The 20,321-nt window shown below is 36.3% G+C and overlaps 1 protein-coding gene across 4 annotated transcripts in view; it reads left to right on the top strand.

The window, feature by feature from the left end:
• TBC1D19 (TBC1 domain family member 19) overlaps positions 1–20,321 on the top strand; it is a 137,301-nt gene that overhangs the window by 26,127 nt on the left and 90,853 nt on the right. For 2 of the 4 annotated variants that reach the window (XM_070452067.1, XM_020897627.2), the window contains exons 2-5: positions 418–490; positions 1,448–1,493; positions 7,830–7,905; positions 20,039–20,113. In XM_070452067.1, the coding sequence (XP_070308168.1) occupies positions 418–490; positions 1,448–1,493; positions 7,830–7,905; positions 20,039–20,113 (270 nt within the window). Of the gene's footprint in view, positions 1–417; positions 491–1,447; positions 1,551–7,829; positions 7,906–20,038; positions 20,114–20,321 lie in introns of those variants that run through there. The other 2 variants (XM_070452068.1, XM_070452069.1) reach the window with 2 other exon arrangements.

Genomic DNA, 20,321 nt, shown 5'->3' with positions numbered 1-20,321 from the left:
CTTCTGCTTTAAGAGTATATGAAAGTGTTCTGTCTTAGGAGCTGTTCCCAATGCTCAGGTGCTCTGATCTCAGAGGGGGTGTTTTAAATGGTAGTATGCATGTTGGGGGCTTCCCTGGTGGCTTAGATGGTAAGCATCTGTCTGCAGTATTGGAGACTCGGGTTCAGTCCCTGGGATGGGAAGATCCCCTGGAGAAGGAAATAGCAACCCACTCCAGTATTCTTGCTTGGAGAATCCTATGGAGCCTGGTGAGCTACAGTCCATGGGGTCTCAAAGAGTTGGACAGAACTGAGCAACTAACACACACACACATGCACGCACATTTGGACATTCCTTTTTAAACATCTCGTTAGCATTAAGTATCACCCCAAATGATTACTTTTGACCTGTCTTTTTGTTTCTTCTTTCTAAAATCAGGCCAGTCTTCAGAGACCTGAGATTAAACTTGAATCACTAAAAGAAGATATTAAGGAATTCTTTAAAATATCAGGTTTGTAAGTTGCTTTTTCTTTTTCTTTAATTCTTTAAAGCAAAATAAGGAAAGACTTTATTTTGAGGGGATATTGTATTTGCAGTCAATTACTTGTTTAAAATTGTGAAAGAGTGGTAGGATAGTTTTTTTAGTTGAAGTGAATTAGAACTTTCAGACATTTCTGCAGAAATTCAGGAACACAGGTAATAACTACTTTACATTGATCAGTTTTAAATAGTGTTTACCTTCCTAGTCAAAATACATCCTGAATGTATTAAAATCTCCTTAGTTAAATACCTTGTCTTTTACTTTTCATCTGTGACTTTTTTTCCTTCTTTGCTTCTTTTCTCTCTTTTCTACCCTTCAAAGAAAACAGAGAAAATTTCAGCTTTTTTAGAGCAAGCTGTTAAGAAGCCTTTGCACTTGGGAGCTGAGATATTAAGTGGTTTACTTGGCCAGATAAGTTGATCAAAAATAATAGTTAGTAGCCAAGTGAACTGACCTGACTGGTGGTGCCTTGTAATAGTCTGCTTCTCTTGTTTAGGAATTTACTGACCAGGTTATTGTCACGAATTACTTGTGATCTTTGTCAGGTGCCTGGCTGTTTCTCGCCCTTCCATATGCATATTCCTCATAGCACTGACAGTACAACTGCCAAAGATTTTGGCATTTGTTGAGTGCCTTAACAGTGGAAGAAGGAAATAGTCTTCTCATCTTCAGAAAATGGCGCCATAGTTTAACTTACAAAGTAATAAATCATGTTGATGACTTTGTATTTAGTGTTAGCGAAGGGAATATTGGTAAATACATAAGAAATAATTCCTTAGAATAACACTTTACATTAGCAATTGGCAGTTTGTAAGGTTCTTTTGCAGTAAATATGATATTAAAGTTTTTGTGAGATAAATTTAATTTTAATGTATGTTTACTTTAAAAACTAATATGTTTGTATATGTTTTCCTTTTTTTAAAATAGGTTGGGAGAAAAAACTTCAGAATGCTGTGTATAGTGAACTGAGTGTGTGAGTTTTTCCTCCCTATTTTGAGATACTCAAATTACATTTAGCTATATTTGCTTTGTAAGTAATGAATATAGTTTTACTATATGTACTCATTGTTATTATTTCTTGTTAGCATTTATATAGTATTTCAAGTGAGTTTATACTATTAAAAATTGTAGTCTTCCTGAGAATTAATACATGGGGGTTTTTACCAATAAAATTTTTATATTAACAATTCATTAATCCAGTGTATTTAGGGAATATGATATTTCTCATAAGTTAGTATTTCAGATAATTTAAGCTTACCAGTGTTCTCTTTATTATTGCCATATTGGACGTTATCCTTTTTCTGTCTTTATATACTGACCATTCTAAACATAGCTAACTCTTTTTTGAAATATTCATTATTAAGAATATTACTATTTTTATTTATCTGAATTTGTTCTCAGAGTTTGCTGAAGTGTGTAGAACTATTTGTCATTACGAGAAATATAGATCCCAAATGTTAACCTTTGTAGTTTATTTAATGCTCCATTATTCATCAATTATCTATTGCTAGCACTATAGATAGTAGGCACTGGGGATATAGCACAGAACTGTGAACACAGTTTCTGCCCTCATGAGGTTTATGATCTAATTGAGTTCTTAAGTCTTTTTTTCCCTGCTATCAATGTATCTATGTCTGTAGCCTCTCTAGTTTCTCACGCTCCTGTTTCCAGTTTGCTCCTTCTAATCTGCTGTTACTTGGAAAAGGAGATAACCTGGTTTACCAGGATTGTTTCTAAAACAAAGGGATGAATGCTTGTGGATTTGTGCTTAGACACACGTTTTTAAAATTAGTTATTTGCTTCTTTGCTTATTGCTGAGTTGGTTTTTGAGCTCTTAAACTCATATATAAAGTGCTATCTATTAAGTAAAGTTGATTGTGATCATACCTTTGGTTCTAGTCACTAAAGGAAAAGGTATTTATCATGACAAGTAAGGTTTTAAAATTCCCCAAATGTAGTAGAGATACCATGAGTTGATTAAACTAATATGGACATGGTGATTTACCTCTGTCTATTAAAGCTTGTAACTTCAGTGTCTTTGTCTCTGATACTGGCAGAATAATAGCATCTGTTGTGTGTAATTCCAGATATTAGGCTCTCATCTCAGTTGACACTACTGGTGATTGCTGTTTTTGTGGTATAATGCATTCCTGAAAATTGTTCTGTGAGACAGAGTCCCTTTTCACTTGATGGCATTGACGATATATCATTCATTGTCATATCCTTGATATCCTACATAATGGACATTAAATAAGTGTTTTATAAATATTCAATAACTTGTTGGGATATTTGAAGGAGTTCAGTAAAACTGCCTGTTTTCCTCACTTAGATTCTGAACAAATAGAGAAAATAAAATAGAAAGGCAAATGGGAGAGCAAAACTATACTTTTACTTGTGGTAAAGATTGGGTAGGAGGACATAACTTAGTGCAAGAGCAAAATAAACTCTAACTGAACTCCAGACTTAGATTTAACCTTCTAGTTAAATAGCATTGTGAGCATATTCAGTTTATTCTTCCAAAATTTAGAAGTTGTAGAGGGCATTTCTTCTCTTCTGGGGTATAGTGAATAAAGCCCTGGAAGGAGGTCAAGTGTGTTACAGGGAGGCAGTTCGTTTCATATGAAAGGGCACATCTAGAGTTGGGGAAGAAGTGTTTCCTCACGCAAATCAGAAAAGTAAGTGGACTTAGCATAGTCTGGTCCATTTTTCATTGGCAGAAATCATTAGATACATAGGTAAATAAAGCAAAAGTAAGATAGAAATATCTATTTGTTCAAATGATTGAAACTGAAAAAAAAATGCACATACTCTCATTCCTAATAGAAGTGTGGCCACATGAGCTATATACATCATACCTGGAATTTGCTCATGTCATACTTATTTTAGTAATCTTTCCAAAGATTTTAGTCAGATTTTTATTTAACAAGTATAGCAGAAAAATTTCTACAGTCTTTTATTACATGAAACCTAACACTAGCCCGGGTTAGCTCCTTCCACTTCAAACTGCATACTTTGTTTAATTATTATTGTGTTAAAAACTATTTAATATTATGTCAGTGATAATTTGCATTGATTGAATGTTTATGTCCAGCACTGTGGTAATAAGCACTTTATAGGCATTGTCTATATTAGGTAGTCTTTATAACACCCTACAAAGTAGATTATTATTCTAATTATTTTGCAAAAGAGAAAACTGAGTCGAAGATCACTTAAGTAACTTGCTGAAAATCATGTAGCTAGTAAATGGCAGTGCTGGGGTACACCTCTAGTGAAACATATTCTAAAGCTGTATGTTTTACTGCTTCTCACATATACTTGCATCTTGTTTTTTACCTAGATTAAAAGTGTTCTAAAACAAGAATTATGTTTTACGTTTCTTTGAGTATCTCCTATAGCATCAAATAAATGACATTGAGTCAGCAAGTAGTTATTCAGCCACCCCTAGGGCCAGCACACAATAAATTATCTTTTTGAATTGAGAAAACTTAGTGAAACTATTAATCCTAAATATTTACTGTAAATATTTAAGAAACTCTTTACTTTGAAAATGTACCAATTTCTTTGTCTCTCTGTCTTTATTGTATTTTATGTAGAGCAGTTTGGAGAAGGAAATGGCAACCCACACTAGTATTCTTGCCTGGAGAATCTCATGGACCAGAAGAGCTGGCGGAGGGTGGGGGGGTGGGACTACAGTCCATGGGATTGCAAAGAGTTGGACATGACTGAAGCGACTGAGCATGCATATAAAGAATTAGAAGATATATTATTTTTCCTTATGGAATACAAATTAAAAGAATATATAAACCTTTTTAACCTACCGTATATGTATATGTTATAAAATCAGATACCACAATCTGCTGTTATAGTATATATATATGCAAGTGTTTACCATATTTTGGAGAGGTATAAATGTTGAATGATAGTGGGCCTCAAAACAGAAAAACTTTTAGATTAATGAGTACATTACACTAGATCACCAGACTAGGTCAGTCTTTTATAGACATTCACAGTGGTCTCAAAAGAGTCCTCAGGTAGTAGACCTGGGCACCTCTAAAATATCCTAATCATAGTTCTTCTTGCCCTCTTAGTTTTAAGTGTTACACATAACAAGTGTTGTGTTCAGAGCTAGGTGCTGGCATAATGCACAAGTAGGTAGATAGTGTTTGCTTTTTATGGAGCTTACATCCCAGTGGGGCACAGAGACTTTACAGAAGCAATTACAGTAGAACATAGTAAGTGCTATAGTGGGGTAACTGCAAGCAGTACGTAGGAAGGTTCTTAAGTCAGATTGGAGATGTCATGATGACTTGTCACAGGAAATAATATTCAGACTGAGATCAGAAAGCAAAGCTACAGTTAGGGGAAGGAATAGAGAAGAAAAATGCTTTAGGCACAAGGGAACAAGAGGTACAGATGTTTCACACATGCATGTGGGTTTAGTTGTGTCCAACTCTTTTGTAATCCTGTGGACTGTAGCCTTCCAGGCTCCTCTGTCCTTGGGATTTCCCAGGCAAGAATATTGGAGTGGGTTGCCATTTCCTCCTCCAGGGGATTTTCCCAGCCCAGGGATTGAACCCACATCTCTTGCATCTCCTGTACTGGCAGTTGGATTCTTTACCACTGGTGCCACCTGGGAAGCCCACATACGTTTAGAGGTGGAAAAGAATGTTGTATATTGGAAGAACAAAAATTGTATGACTGGATGGGAGTGGGCAAAGGGCCATAGGAAAGAATGAAGCTAGATCTGTAGGCAGGCTTGTGCCTGATACTCAAGGATATGTAGACTGGATCCTAAAAGCATTTGGGTACCATTTTAGGATTTAGTAGTAACATGATCACATTTGCATTTTAGTTATTTAGCAGTGTGCATATATGCATGCTCAGTTGTGTCTGACTCTTTGTGACCCCTTGGACTGTAGCCTGCCAGGCTCCTCTGTCCAAGGGATTCTTAAGGCAAGAATATTGGAGTACATTGCCGCTTCCTTCTCTTCCTGCCCCAGGGATTGAACCCACATCTCCTGCACTGTTGGCAGATTCTTTACCATCTGAGCCACCTGGGAAGCCCATTCAGTAATGTACTGGGTATCTAGTATGTGCCAGGTCTCATGCTAGACACTGGAAATGCAATCACTGGTGAATAAAGAACACAGTGCTCCTGACTAACAGCCAGACAGACTGACAGTTAGGTTGAAGATAGTGTAGATGAATATGTCAGATATGCAAGCAAGTAATGTCGTTGGCTAAATCATGTCAGTGAGGTAGTAAAAGATGAGTGGTATTTAGAGGAATTTGGAGAGACAGGAAGAGGGAGGAGTAAAGAGAGACATCCAGGTTTCTGTGTTGTTCCTGTCTGCTGATCCTCATCTCTTTGTATTACTAAATGTGAAATCCATGAGGACAGAGATTTTAATGTGTTTTATTTTCTGCTGTATTTCTATAAACTTGAACACTTGGTAGATTCTCATTAAATATTTATAACTGAATAAATGGCTTTATTTTAGTTTTAATATGAATAATTTTGGGGTGACCACTTCTTACCTTTTTTTCTGGATAAATTTCATTGAGCTTAAATAACCCTTAAAGTAAGAAAGCGTTAGTCACTCAGTCGTGTCTGACCCTTTGTGACCCCATGGACTACAGCCCGCCAGGCTCCTCTGTCCATGGAATTCTCTAGGCAAGAATACTGGAGTGGGTTGCCATGCCCTTCTCCAGGGGATCTTCCAGAATCAGGGTTTGTACCCGGGTCTCCTGCTTTGCAGGCAGATTCTTTACCATCTGAGCCACGAGGATCTTGTCTAAATAACCCTTAAGATCATCAGTAAATGCTCCCAAGTTTCTAAATTTCCGTTCCTAAGTTTCTAAGTTTTATTAAATTTAGAAATAATTACTGTTAAAATGGAAGGATTTTAGAATTACATTTCATTATAAAACATATGTATCTTTACAAGTAATATAGTGAGCAATATAAAATATATAACTTTTAAACCATCTTGCATATAAGAAATACTGAGGTATCTAGAAATTACCAGTGTGTTTTTTGCTTTTTTTGTGTGTGAGTAGGGAAAGGTGATTTGTTTAGGTACATGGAATGCAAATTTTAGTAGAAAAAACAATTAGAAATAATCAGTTAGTGAAGCTGTCTGAAATTCCCCTTTAGATGTCCCTGTTTGGATTTTCTCAAGGAATTTCTTGAGAACTCAGTGCATGGTTCTTGACTGTTAGAATAGGGTTGCTTTACATGGGTACAATTTCTATGACTAATTTTAATTGGAGGTATAAGTTGTGAAAGAGATTGAAACCTCTAAGGAAATGTTAAATTGTTGTGTTTTCCTATTGCCTTCTCTATGATTTTATATCACTCTGTGCCTCAGCCATTACATTTCAACCATCCTGGCTTTTTCTGATTTTTGAACATTGCACATTTTCTCACCTCAGAGTTTTGTGCTTGCTGTCATTTTGCTTGGAATGTTGGTTGGCTCCTTTTCACTCATGTCTTGATTTAAACATTAGGTTTCCTAGACACCTTCCCTGCCCTTCCAAATCATTTAGACTTTACCCTGCTCTCATTTTCTCTTGGCATTTACTACTCTTTTATGTTATTCTATTTGTTTGTTTTTTTATAAATATTGACTTTCTTCACTAGAATATTAGGTACATGAGAACAGGAGACACTGTCTTAATCTCACCATATACCTAGAATGGCTCAAATATTTGTTGAATAAATCAATCTGTTTTCTTAATAAAAACAATATATTTTTAATATAAAATGTCATGTTACACAGAAAATAGAATTTATGACATTAAATTTAAAAAATTTTATTAAATCTGTGAATTAATATAGTGTATAGTATATTGCATGCTAAAATATGGCTATTACAAAAGAGTATTTATACTATGATTTCAATTCTGTGGAAAAGGAAATTGGGAGAAATGAGAAAAGTTGATATTTTTAACAGACTTGTTTAGGTTTCAGATTTTTAAAATTTCTGTTATATTTATATACTAAAATTAACAGTTGTGAAAATTTCATATGAGCACTTACAGAACTAAATAATTTAAAAGTTACCTCAAACTATGAATTCCACTTTAAGTTTTAATGTCATTAAATTGCTAATTTAAAGTTACAATGCTAGTAGGATAAGAATTAAAGTTTTATTAGGTTGTTGTACCTTGTGTAAGTACATAGAACTGCTAGCAAATGTTCTGTTTCATATATCACGGACTATAGAGGTAAGTAATTTCTAACCAAACAAACTGATTAATTATCAAGAGTAGTATATAATATTTAGCTCCCTCTTTCTGTCCTCAGGTTTCCTTTACCGAGTCATCCAGCTGCCCCTCCTGAACATCTTAAAGAACCTTTGGTATACATGAGGAAAGCACAGGTTGGCTGTTGTTCATTTTAATTTTATTATTCCATACCAAGTTATATAATTCAGAATGAAAGATCCTTATTAACATTAGGACTATATTTATTATATGAAAGACTGGATAAGGACTACTAAAGTGATGCAGATAGTATTTGCATGCTCTTTACATTTGGTAACCAAAGATTACACTTACTTAATTCCTATAGTAATTCTAAAAAAAAAATACTGAGTAGAAGGGAAAAAGTACTGTACCATACTGGCCTAAGATTTAAAATATGGTATAAGTATTATGCACCAATTTGTTCCTCAAGTTCTGTGATATTAAAGGAATGAATAGGGAATCAACTGACTCACTCTTCCCCTAAAATTTTGGCTTTTGACAGCAGTGTTACTGTTAGTGTATTTGAAATCTATTTGTTTTCGCAACAGGTTGTTACACACTAGTTGTATTCAGTTGCAGAATCCAAATGAATCCTATAATCTAAGATGAACTAAAAATAACGAAAAGTAACTTTACAAGAATAAAATAAAATAATTTAAATAGAAAGACTATAAAAAGCTATTTAAATAGAAACAATAAGCTGTCTAAGTGCCCCTAATTCTTTAGCTGGCCTTTGCCTTTGCCTAGCTTTGTCTACCTGCCTGTGAGGTAGGACTGTTCATGAGCCTTCCTCACAGTGCCAGTGCTGAGGCTTTAATGGACATCATAAGCTGACCTTCTTTCTCCATCGTAGTCTCAGAAACTATTATGAAAAATTTGAAATACACCCTGGAGAACTCCCGTGAACCCATCACCCAGCTTCAGCAGTTACACATTGGTTCTGCTGCTCCTGGGAAGTGTTCTGCTGCTTTGAGTTACTATGTTTCACTTCCTGGATGTTAGGCAGATTTTTAGTTTTCTGCTTTCATTTTAAAAACCCTTGAAATCGCAGGGTGAAAGGAAGCGATATAAACAAAAAACTGTGGAGATATTTGAGGGAATATTACTATGTAGTATATTTCTGTCCCCGGGGTTGTATTGATACTTTGGCATTAATGTGTAGTATATTTCTATCCCCCAGGGTGCTATTGATACTTTGGTATTAATGTGTAGTATATTTCTGCCCCCCCCCCGGTGGTATTAATACTTTGGTATTAATGTGTAGTATATTTCTGTCTCCCGGGGGTGATATTAACACTTTGGTATTACTGTGTAGTATATTTCTGTCCCCGGGTGGTATTAATGCTTTGGTATTACTGTGTAGTATATTTCTATCCCCGGGGTGGTATTAATACTTTGGTATTAATGCAACCAGATGGTACTTACTATTGGTGTGTGATAAAGCATAATCTTGAAATGACGCATGTATGAAAGAATTGTTTGGTCTTTTATTATAAATGTCTGAACTAAAGAAAATAAAGCTAAATATCTAAGTTTTTTTTTTGGCAAAATTTGAAAATTTTGGAACCTTTTAGAGAAAGTATCAGTTTTAGCATGTGTAAAAAACAGAAGTTGGTTTCCTATTAAGACTGAAGAGGTGAATAATAGGTCTATTCTTAAAGTCTACTGCTAGTTGCTGAGACTATGTATGAATGGTAAGTGTATGTATATAGATGGTATTCCTTTCTCTTCTTTCTAGGCTTACCCACTAGATCAAGAGTTGGCATGCTACAGCCCATGGGCCAGATCTGCCCTGCTACCTGTTTTTGTATTGTGGGGAAGCTAGGAATTTTTTCTTTTTTTTTTTACATTTTCAACTGGTTGAAAAATCAAAAGAAGAATACTATCTTGTGACCCATGAAAATTATAGGAATTAATAAAATATATTTACTAGAAAATAGGCATGCTCCTTTATTTACATGTTGTCTATGGCTGCTTTTGCAATACAGTATCAGAGTGAAGTAGTTGCATTGGAGACATTATGACCTGTAAAGTGTAAAATTTTTAACCACCTACACTTTTACAGAAAGTTTGCAAATCCCTTGATTAAATTATTCAGTACTTTAAGAGCATGAACTGTGCTTTTATCCTCAACATCTAAGCACAGTCCCTGGCTCATAGAACACTCTCAGTAAATGTTTGCTGAAATGCAGATGACTGTTGAACAACATGGGTTTGAACTACATGGATCCACTTATATGTGGATTTTTTATTCAGTGCTAAATACTACAATACTACACTATCCTGGGTTGGTTGAATCTGCAGATGTGGAACCACAGGTATGGAGAGCCAACTATCTGGTTATACTCAGGTTTTCCACTATGTTAAGGGTTGGCATCCCTAACCTCCAAAAAGTTGAGGGTCAGCTGCAACTGGTCCTTCAACCATGGTCATAGTAAATACCTCCTCCACCAGTTAGTGTTTGCTTGCCTTCCCATTTGTTCTTCTCTAGTTGCCTAGTTCTTTACCTTCCTGATCTGTCAGGCAGTTCTCTTCTTTGTGTGAAAGCTACCTAGTCTGGATTGAATGACTGCTGTTCTATCATGTTCTCTCTTCCACCTCATACCTTTTACCCTATCAGATTTCTACTCTGACTGGCATTTTAGTCCTCAGCCTAAGGCTGCCTCTACTGTCTGCTATCTCTCTTCCCCTAAACTGTTGAGTACTTAGGGAAGAAATCACATAAGTTCTATGTTTACCATTAGTTTACTCTAAATCCATTTATTTATCTTTCAGTGGGTTCATTTTGCTGCGTCTCAATCCTTTTATTATTATCTACTTTTGATGGTCAATACCAAAATCAGATTGATTATATTCTTTGCAGACAAAGATGGAGAAGCTCTATGCAATCAGCAGAAACAAGACCAGGAGCTGCTTGTGGTTCAGATCATGAACTCCTTATTGCAAAATTCAGACTTAAATTGAACAAAGTAGGGAAAACTGCTAGACCACTCAGATTTGGCCTATATCACATTGCTTACAGTTATACAGTGGAAGTGACAAACAGACTCAAGGGATTAGATCTGATAGACAGAATGCCCGAAGAACTATGGATGGAGGTTCATGACATTATACAGGAGGCAGTGATAAGACCATTCACAAGAAAAGAAATGCAAAAAGGCAAAATGGTTGTCTGAGGAGGCCTTACAATTAGCTGAGAAAAGAAGAGAAGCTGAGGGCAAAGGAGAAAAGGAAAAGATACACCCATTTGAATGCAGATTTCCAGAGAATAGCAAGGAGAGATAAGAAAGCCTTCCTCAGTGATCAATGCAAAGAAATAGAGGAAAACAATAGAATGGGAAAAACTAGAGATCTCATCAAGAAAATTAGAGACACCAAGGGAACATTTCATGCCAAGAAGGGCACAATAAGGGACCAAAATGGTATGGACCTAACAAAAGCAGAAGATATTAAGAAGAGGTGGTAAGAATACACAGAAGAATAGACAAAAAAGATCTTCGTGATCCAGATAACCACGGTGGTGTGATCACTCACCTAGAGCCAGACATCCTGGAATGTGATGTCAAGTGGACCTTAGGAAGCATCACTATGAACAAAGCTAGTGTATGTGATGGAATTCCAGTTGAGCTATTTCAAATCCTAAAAGATGATGCTGTGAAAGTGCTGCACTCAATATGCCAGCAAATCTAGAAAACTCAGCAGTGGCCACAGGACTGGAAAAGGTCTGTTTTCATTCTAGTCCCAAAGAAGGGCAATGCCAAGGAATGCTCAAACTCCTGCACAATTGTATTCATCTCACACACTAGCAAAGTAATGCTCAAAATTCTCCTAGCCAGGCTTCAACAGTACAGGAACCATGAACTTCCAGATGTTCAGGCTGGATTTAGAAAAGGCAGAGGAGCCAGAGATCAAATTGCCAACATCTGCTGGATCATAGAAAAAGCAAGAGCTCCAGAAAAAACATCTACTTTTGCTTTATTGACTATGCCAAAGCCTTTGACTGTGTGGATCACAACAAACTGTGGAAAAGTCTGAAAGATGGGAATACCAGACCACCTGACCTGCCTCCTGAGAAATCTGTATGCAGGTCAGGAAGCAACAGTTAGAACTGGACGTGGAACAACAGACTGGTTCCAAATGGAGAAAGGAGTATGTCAAGGCTGTATATTGTCACGCTGCTTTTTTAAACTTATATGCAGAGTACATCATGTGAAATGCCGGGCTGGATGAAGCACAAGCTGAAATCAAGGTTGCTGAGAGAAATATCAGTAACCTCAAATATGCAGATGACACCACCCTTATGGCAGAAAGCGAAGGAGAGCTAAAGAGCCTCTTGAAAGTGAAAGAGGAGAGTGAAAAAGTTGGCTTAAAACTCACCATTCAGAAAACATGGTATTGGTCCTATCACTTCATGACAAATAGAGGGAAACTAGGTATCAGATCCTTGGGAATTCTCCTTAGTATCTTCCCAATTTTCCTATACATCTAAAACTCTTGTAAAAAGTCAAGTCTACTAAAAAAAAAAAAAAAACAGTGGAGACTTTATTTTTGAAACAGTGAGACTTTATTTTAGGGGGCTATGTTTTTGAGTTGCCATTTCTTTCCCCAGGATTTACCCTTCTAATATTTCTCACTGCCTTCTAGAAAACCTTCGATGATTGCCAGTTGCCTAATAAATGATGTTCCTACTCCAAAGCCCACCACTGAAGGGTTTTTACTGTCTGTCCCCAGCAGAGACTATTCCACTCCATCAGTCTCTGCTGTCTTATAACTGCCCTTGTGCCTATCCAAGTGAAGTGTTTTGCCTTTCCTATTGCATCTTTAACACTTTTTTGTTTTGCTGTCATGGAAAGCCCTCTGCCTGTTCTGTATTATGTAAATCCCATTTATTTTGTGTCAGCTTAGATGGCATCTCTTCTCTGAGGTTGTTATTACCCCCGTTGAAAGGATTTCTCCCTCTTTTGAACTCTGGTAGCATACTATCCCTGGAGGAGGGCCTGACAATCCAGACCTTTATGTAGCAGAACCTTAGCAAGTTTATAGTGAATCAATAAGAAAAGGCATTTCCCATCTTTTCTTACAGTATTTGTTTAACAGATGTTTACTGAATGCCTGTGAGTAGAAGACACTCTGCTGTGTGCTGTGGAGATTCAGAAATAAGTTAGATTGAGATTCTGCCTTCAGGAAACTACATGATTTGATAATTGAAATAGGACTTGTACACATGTATCTGTAACACAAGGTAGAAAGTGCTGCCTGCTAAAGAGAAGGTGGCCAGGAAATCTGGGCTGATGAGGGGAAGAGGCTTCTTTTACTGCGTCAGCCTTTTCCCGAGTATTTTATGCCAAATCCTCACCCTGAGAGATGCTCCACAAAGGGGGGTTCCAGGGACAAGTAAGTTTGCGAATGGAAGCACACATTACCTTCCTTTTATTGAATCACAATTTATTTTATTTTTTTTTAGTAGACTTGATTTTTTACAAGAGTTTTAGATGTATAGAAAAATTGAGAAGATACTATGGAGAATTCCCAGGGATCTGATGCCCAGTTTCTCTTATTAACGTCTTACATTACTATGTACATTCATTACACTTAGTGAACTGATATTAATACCATAGCTAAAGTTCATACTTTATTCAGATTCCCTTAGTTTAAACCTCATGTCCTTTTTCTGTTTTAGGAATCCATCTGGGATACCACATTGCATTTGGTTGTCATGCCTCCTTAGGCTCCTCTTGGCTATGACATTTTCTCAGACTTCCCTTGTTTTTGATGACCTTGACAGTTTTGAGAAGTACCGGTCAGGTATTTTGTAGAATATCCCTATCTTGGAATTCGTCAGATGTTTTTGTCATGATTAGACCGGGGGTTGTGATTTTTTTGAAGGAAGATCACAGACATAAAGTGCCATTTATATTCACTAAATTATATCATCGTTTATAGTATCAACATGATATATCACTGTTGATGTTGACCTTTCTTGCCTGATTGAGGCAGAATTTGTGAGGTTTTTCCACTGTAAAGTTACTCCCCCTCTCCCACCTTAGATGCATGCTATACTCTCTGGAAGGAGGTCACAGTTCATACCTAAGGAAGAGAAATTATGTTCCACCTCCCTGAGCAGGGGAGTATCTACAAAAATTATTTAGAATTCTTTTGCATTGAAGACTTGTCTCCTCTCTCCCATTTATTTACTTATTCAATCATTTATTTGTATCAGTATGGACTCATGAATATTTATTTTATACTTTGGTTTTTAATCTAATGCTCCTTAATTTTGTTGCTTACAATTTCTTTTGGTGTGTTAATATCTCAGAGAGTCTCTTCAGTAGAGAAACAGTTTAATTTTTATTTAACCTAGTGCTGTTCAGACTTATGTGACCTATTTCCATGTAAAGTACTTTGGGAACTACTTTGCTACACCTTTCACAGAAAGCAGTATTTGAAGAAATTTATATGCAGTGTGATAAATATAAGTTCACAAGTTTTCAAGTGAAATAATAGTAGTAAGCACATAGAGCTTCTAATTATGTGCCAGGTACCATTCAGGACTCATTGAATATTTATGTCAACTCTGTGAGATGAGTTACATTTATCGTCTCAGAGAGTGCCAGCTTCACAAAACTACTAAGTGGAAGACTTGGAATTTGAACTCGGACAGCCACTCCAGAATCTGCACTACCTGATTCTATTCAGCCTATTTCTGTATCCAGTCCAGAAATGCTCAGACAAACTCAGGATGAGCTGTGTGGTTGAATTTATCCTGTTTTCTGTCAATCCAGTAAGCTTAGTAAAATTGAGACTTTTGCTAGTTTCTTATTACTTCAATTCTCATCTGCTTCCTAACTGGTCTTTCTGCCTTCTGCATTGTCACGCCATTTCTTAAAACTTCCAAGACTTTTAGGATAGAGCTTCAGTTCCTTACTTTTGCTTAAAAATCTGTACGTTACCTTGGCCCATTTTACTGTTCAAGTCTCATCTCTTGCCTCCTCTTACTGTCCCTCCCCTCCCTGCCATTCCCACACACGTACCTTCTCTCTCTCATCTCCTTGGTGGCCTCCCGCAGGAGAGCCTGTGCTCATACCATCACTCCTACCCCAGACTGCCTCCCCTCAAACCCCGCGTGTTTCTGGCTGACTTGTGCACATTCTTCAGGTGTTGGGTCAGCTGATGGTTTCTTTAGGAAGGCTTTCTGACGTCTCGCTCTCAGATACGCAGGTACTTTTCCTCTATCTCCAGTCCTCCACGTGAGAGTCGCCCTGCCCTTCCTACCACAATACTTGGGTTATCTGTATCATCATCAGATGATGTCTGTCTCTATCTCCCAATTTATCCCTCCCCTCACTTATTCCCTGGTAACCACAAGTTTGTTTTCTCTTATTTTCTTTTCTGTGAAAGTTTTTTCTTAAGTAGTTTCTCTGTATATTACATCTAACATTAAATTTAAATTTGGTAAGTTGAAATACTTGGTAAGTGGGATAGTCATTCAGAGAACTGTGATTTATCACTTAAAGTTTTACTTTGTCAAAACACCTGAAGAGATGTTTTTGTCAGAGTGATTTTTTAAAGAATAAGTTAAATATGCTTCAGAATATCTTATTAACATGTAATAATAGAAAGTACCATTCTATTTTAAATGGACTTTATGTCTGAGTTTTTAGTAGGTTTTATGCTGTATTAAAATTATGTATTGCAGTCTTACAAATATGTACAGTATATATTATGAGCCACACATTGATGTCTTTTGTAACTTTTATTTTTATATCTGAAAGTTATTTTCTTTTTATCAACTCAAGAGTCCTCTTATTCGTGGTTGAAAATGAGAATTTTTGCTATCATAATTCAATACCTAGAAAATTGGTTATTTTATATAATAGGATACATAATACAAAATCAGGGATTGGATTCTTAATCATTATGCAAGTTTTATTTTTATAGTAATGACTGAATTAAGATTCAGTTTAGTTCAGTCGCTCAGTCATGTCCGACTCATTGCCACCCCATGGACTGCAGCACACCAGGCTTCTCTGTCCATCACCAACTCCCAGAGCCTACTCAAACTCATGTCCATCACGTCGGTGATGCCATTCAACCATCTCATCCTGTCATCCCCTTCTCCTCCCACCTGCAGTCTTACCCAGCATGAGGATCTTTTCAAATGAGTCAGTTCTTCACATCAGGTGGCCAAAGTATTGGACATTCAGCTTCAGCATCAGTCCTTCCAATGAATATTCAGGACTGATCTCTTTTAGGATGGACTGGTTGGATCTCCTTTCAGTCCAGGGGACTCTCAAGAGTCTTTTCCAACACCACAGTTCAAAAGCATCAATTCTTTGGCACTCAGCTTTCTTTATGGTCCAACTCTCACATCCGTACAGGACTACTAGGAAAACCATAGGATTGACTAGACAGACCTCTGTTGGCAAAGTAATGTCTCTGTTTTTAAATATGCTGTCTAGGTTGGTCATAGCTTTTCTTCCAAGGAGCAAGTGTCTTTTAATTTCGTGGCTACAGTCACCATCTGCAGTGATTTTGGAGCCCCCAGAAATAAAGTCTGTCACTTTTTCCATTGTTTCCTCATCTATTTGCCATAAAGTGTTGGGACCAGATGCCATGTTTTCTGAGTGTTGAGTTTTAAGCCAACTTTTTCACTCTCCTCTTTAACTTTTATCAAGAGGCCCTTTAGTTTTCCTTTGCTTTCTGCCATAAGGGTGGTGTCATCTGCATATTTGAGGTTATTGATATTTCTCCAAACAATCTTGATTCCAACCTGTGCTTCATCCAGCCCAGCATTTCACATGATATACTCTGCATATAAATTTAAATAGATAGGGTGACAACATACAGCCTTGACATACTCCTTTCTCCATTTGGAACCAGTCTGTTGTCCCATACCCACTTCTAACTGTTGCTCCTTGACCCGCATACAGATTTCTCAGGAGGCAAGTCAGGTGGTCTGGTATTCCCATGTCTTTCAGAATTTTCCACAGTTTATTGTGATCCACACAGTCAAAGGCTTTGGCATAGTCAATAAAGCAAAAGTAGTTGTTTTTCTGGAACTCTCTTGCTTTTTCTATGAACTCTCTTGCTTTTTCTCTTGGCAATTTGATCTCTGGCTCCTCTGCCTTTTCCAAATCCAGCTTGAACATCTGGAAGTTCATGGTTCCTGTACTGTTGAAGCCTGCCTAGGAGAATTTTGAGCATTACTTTGCTAGTGTGTGAGATGAGTACAATTGTATGGTAGTTTGAGCATTCTTTGGCATTGCCCTTTGGGACTGGAATGAAAACAGATCTTTTCCAGTCCTGTGGCCACTGCTGAGTTTTCCAGATTTGCTGGCGTATTGAGTGCAACACTTTCACAGTATCATCTTTTAGGATTTGAAATAGTTCAACTGGAATTCCATCACCTCCACAGCTTTATTCCTAGTGATGCTTCCTAAGGCACACTTGACATCCCTATTCCAGGATGTCTGGCTTTAGGTGAGTGGTGACACCATCATGGTTATCTGGATCATGAAGATCTTTTTTGTCTAGTTCTTCTGTGTATTCTTGCCACCTCTTCTTAATATCTTCTGCTTCTGTTAGGTCCATACCATTTCTGTCCTTTATTGTGCCCTTCTTGGCATGATATGTTCCCTTGGTGTCTCTAATATTCTTGAAGAGATCTCTAGTCTTTCCCATTCTATTGTTTTCCTCTATTTCTTTGCATTGATCACTGAGGAAGGCTTTCTTATCTCTCCTTGCTATTCTCTGGAAATCTGCATTCAAATGGGTGTATCTTTTCCTTTTCTCCTTTGCCCTTAGCTTCTCTTCTTTTCTCAGCTATTTGTAAGGCCTCCTCAGACAGCCATTTTGCCTTTTTGCATTTCTTTTCTTGGGGATGGTCTTGATCACTGCCTCCTGTACAATGTCATAAACCTCAGTCCGTAGTTCTTCAGGCACTCTATCAGATCTAATCCCTTGAATCTGTTTGTCACCTCTACTGTATAATTGTAAGCGATTTGATTTAGGTCATACCTGAGTGGTCTAGTGGTTTTCCCTACTTTGTTCAATTTAAGTCTGAATTTGGCAATAAGGAGTTTATGATCTGAGCCACAGTCAGCTCCTGGTCTTGTTTTTGCTGACTGTATAGAGCTTCTCCATCTTTGGCTGCAAGGAATATAATCAGTCTGATTTCGGTGTCGACCATCTGGTGATGTCCACGTGCAGAGTCTTCTCTTGTGCTGTTAAGGTTCTCATACTTGCACCCTCTACCCCCACAATCTGGAGTTGAGGCAGCAAGTGGCAGAAAGTCATTAGAGGAAATTATTTTTAAGCTGAGATATGGAAGTTGAATTAGATTTATCCAGATAAATTTGGGATAAGAATGTTGAGGGTGGAAATGGGTTGTACTGTACTAGCTAAAGTTCAGTCATGAATTATATACCCAAATATTTGAAGTCCTGCATCTAAGAGAACTCTTTACAGGAAAAAAGAAAAGAGAGAGAAAAAAATGAAAACAAACTAGTAAACAGAATTAGTTTGGACTGTATTTTATGAAATTTATTGAGTATTCTTTTATTCTTGAAAACCTATTTCTATATATTTAGTAAACCAAGTCTTATGCATTTCACACAGCTCTTTATTTCTTATAGATGATTTTTTTCCTGTTCATTCATTGCTTTGGCAGCTGTACCAAAATTTTTCTAAATTCTTGCAGCATAACTAAGAGTAGAAATCTGTTCAATTATTGAAAACTTATTATGTACTCAATAAAGTGTGATATGTGCTGTGATATGTGAAGGAAGAGATGCTGTGAGAATCTGTAGGCAAAGGCACTAATATTATCTGAGTGGGGGCCGGGTAAGAGCAGGCTTAATAGAGGTGAAGACCTGAATGGTGAGTATAATTTATTCAGATGACATAGGAATGAGTATGTTGGGATAAGAATAGAGCATGGAGAGTTTACTCCAGATAGAGAGTTATATATTTAGATATGTATGTTGAAGAAACTCTGAATAATGATAGCTGTAGTAAAAACTATCAGTTATTGAATGATTATTATCATTGTGTCACTGTTCAAAGTACTTTACATCTTTAATTTTTATAGCAATCACATAAAGGAGGTATTATTATTCTACTTTTATTGACTGATTTTAACTGTCCTTTATGGATAATATAATATATAGTTATCTCCATTTCTCCTCATTTGGTCTAAATTTTGGAGCTTTGGTATTATTTTGTTTTTTGTGAGTCAGATGTGGCCTGTGCTAAAAGACCAAAAAATTATGGCATTTTAACTTGGCATTAAAAAAAGTAATTTACTAAAGTATGGTATGTATGGATGATCAATTTATGACTGACCATTAAAGTTAACTTATTATTTCAAGTTTATGAGAAATATCAGGGACAAAGAAGAATGTAATTGATATGATGAGAAAACAGTAAGACCAATCTAGATTGTGACACATTCCAGAAGACATCTGCCCTGGACTGCTCAAAAAAGCCAGTATGGAAAAGAAAAGGAGAAAAGCACTCTAGATTAAGCTATACAGAAAGAGACATAACAACCAAATGTAATGCATTAATTTTTAATGGATTCAGGATTTACAAAGCTATAAAGACATTTTGGGGGATAATTGGAAATTTTGAATATGGGCTAAGATGATATGAAATATTATTTTTAGTTTTCTCAGGTGTCATAGGGGTATTGTGATTATGTAAGAGAAGGTTCTTATTCTTAAAAAATTCATAGTGAAGTATTTAGGGTGAAATATGTTTGGAAAAATTACAATATAATAATTTCTATTAATTTTATTTTGCTAGGTCGTTAATGGGAGTCCCAAGTATCAAAGATTTATAAAGTGCTTAAATATAGCTTACCTTTTTTTTTGAACTTTTTATTTTATTTTTTAATATAAATTTATTTATTTTAATTGGAGGCTAATTACTTTACAATATTGTATTGGTTTTGCCATATACCTTTTTTTTTTAATCTGCTATTTCCCCATCTGACTTATTGATTTATTTATTTACTCTATCTTCATTCCTATCCTCCACTAGAATGTCAGTTCCATGAGGACGGAGACATTTTGTTATTCACAGCACTTAGGATAGTATCTGGCACATAGAAGGCAATAATCAATATTTGTTGAGTAATCTAGTGAGTAAAGATAACCAATCTCAAGCAAATCCACCATTTCTATATAAATCATGTCTTTAATTTTTAAAAAATCACTCTTGGCACTGTTAACCAAAAATAATAATAGACTGTTCCTTATGTTTCAGGGAAGTTGGGAAAAAAGAATTTTGAAGAGTTTAAATAGTATGTGCACTGAACTGAGTATCCCATTGGCACGAAAGGTACTTTTAACACTTAAGTATTTTATTGTGAATCATGTACTAGGAAGTATCATGAAATTATAACTGTTAGGCAGATTTATCTTTTTCTGGTGACTGGTATATAGCTTTTTGAAACCAAAGTCTATAAAAGGTCAATTATGTGGGTGTAGTTTATACAGTTTTCTATTACATATGCTATAATGCTTTTTGTAAAAAAAAAAAACAACAA

Source organism: Odocoileus virginianus, chromosome 21, assembly GCF_023699985.2.
Source record: "Odocoileus virginianus isolate 20LAN1187 ecotype Illinois chromosome 21, Ovbor_1.2, whole genome shotgun sequence".
Classification (NCBI taxonomy): Eukaryota; Metazoa; Chordata; class Mammalia; order Artiodactyla; family Cervidae; genus Odocoileus; species Odocoileus virginianus.
The sequence above is the reverse complement of the archived record's forward strand: the minus strand, read 5'-3'. Positions and strand labels throughout refer to the sequence as shown.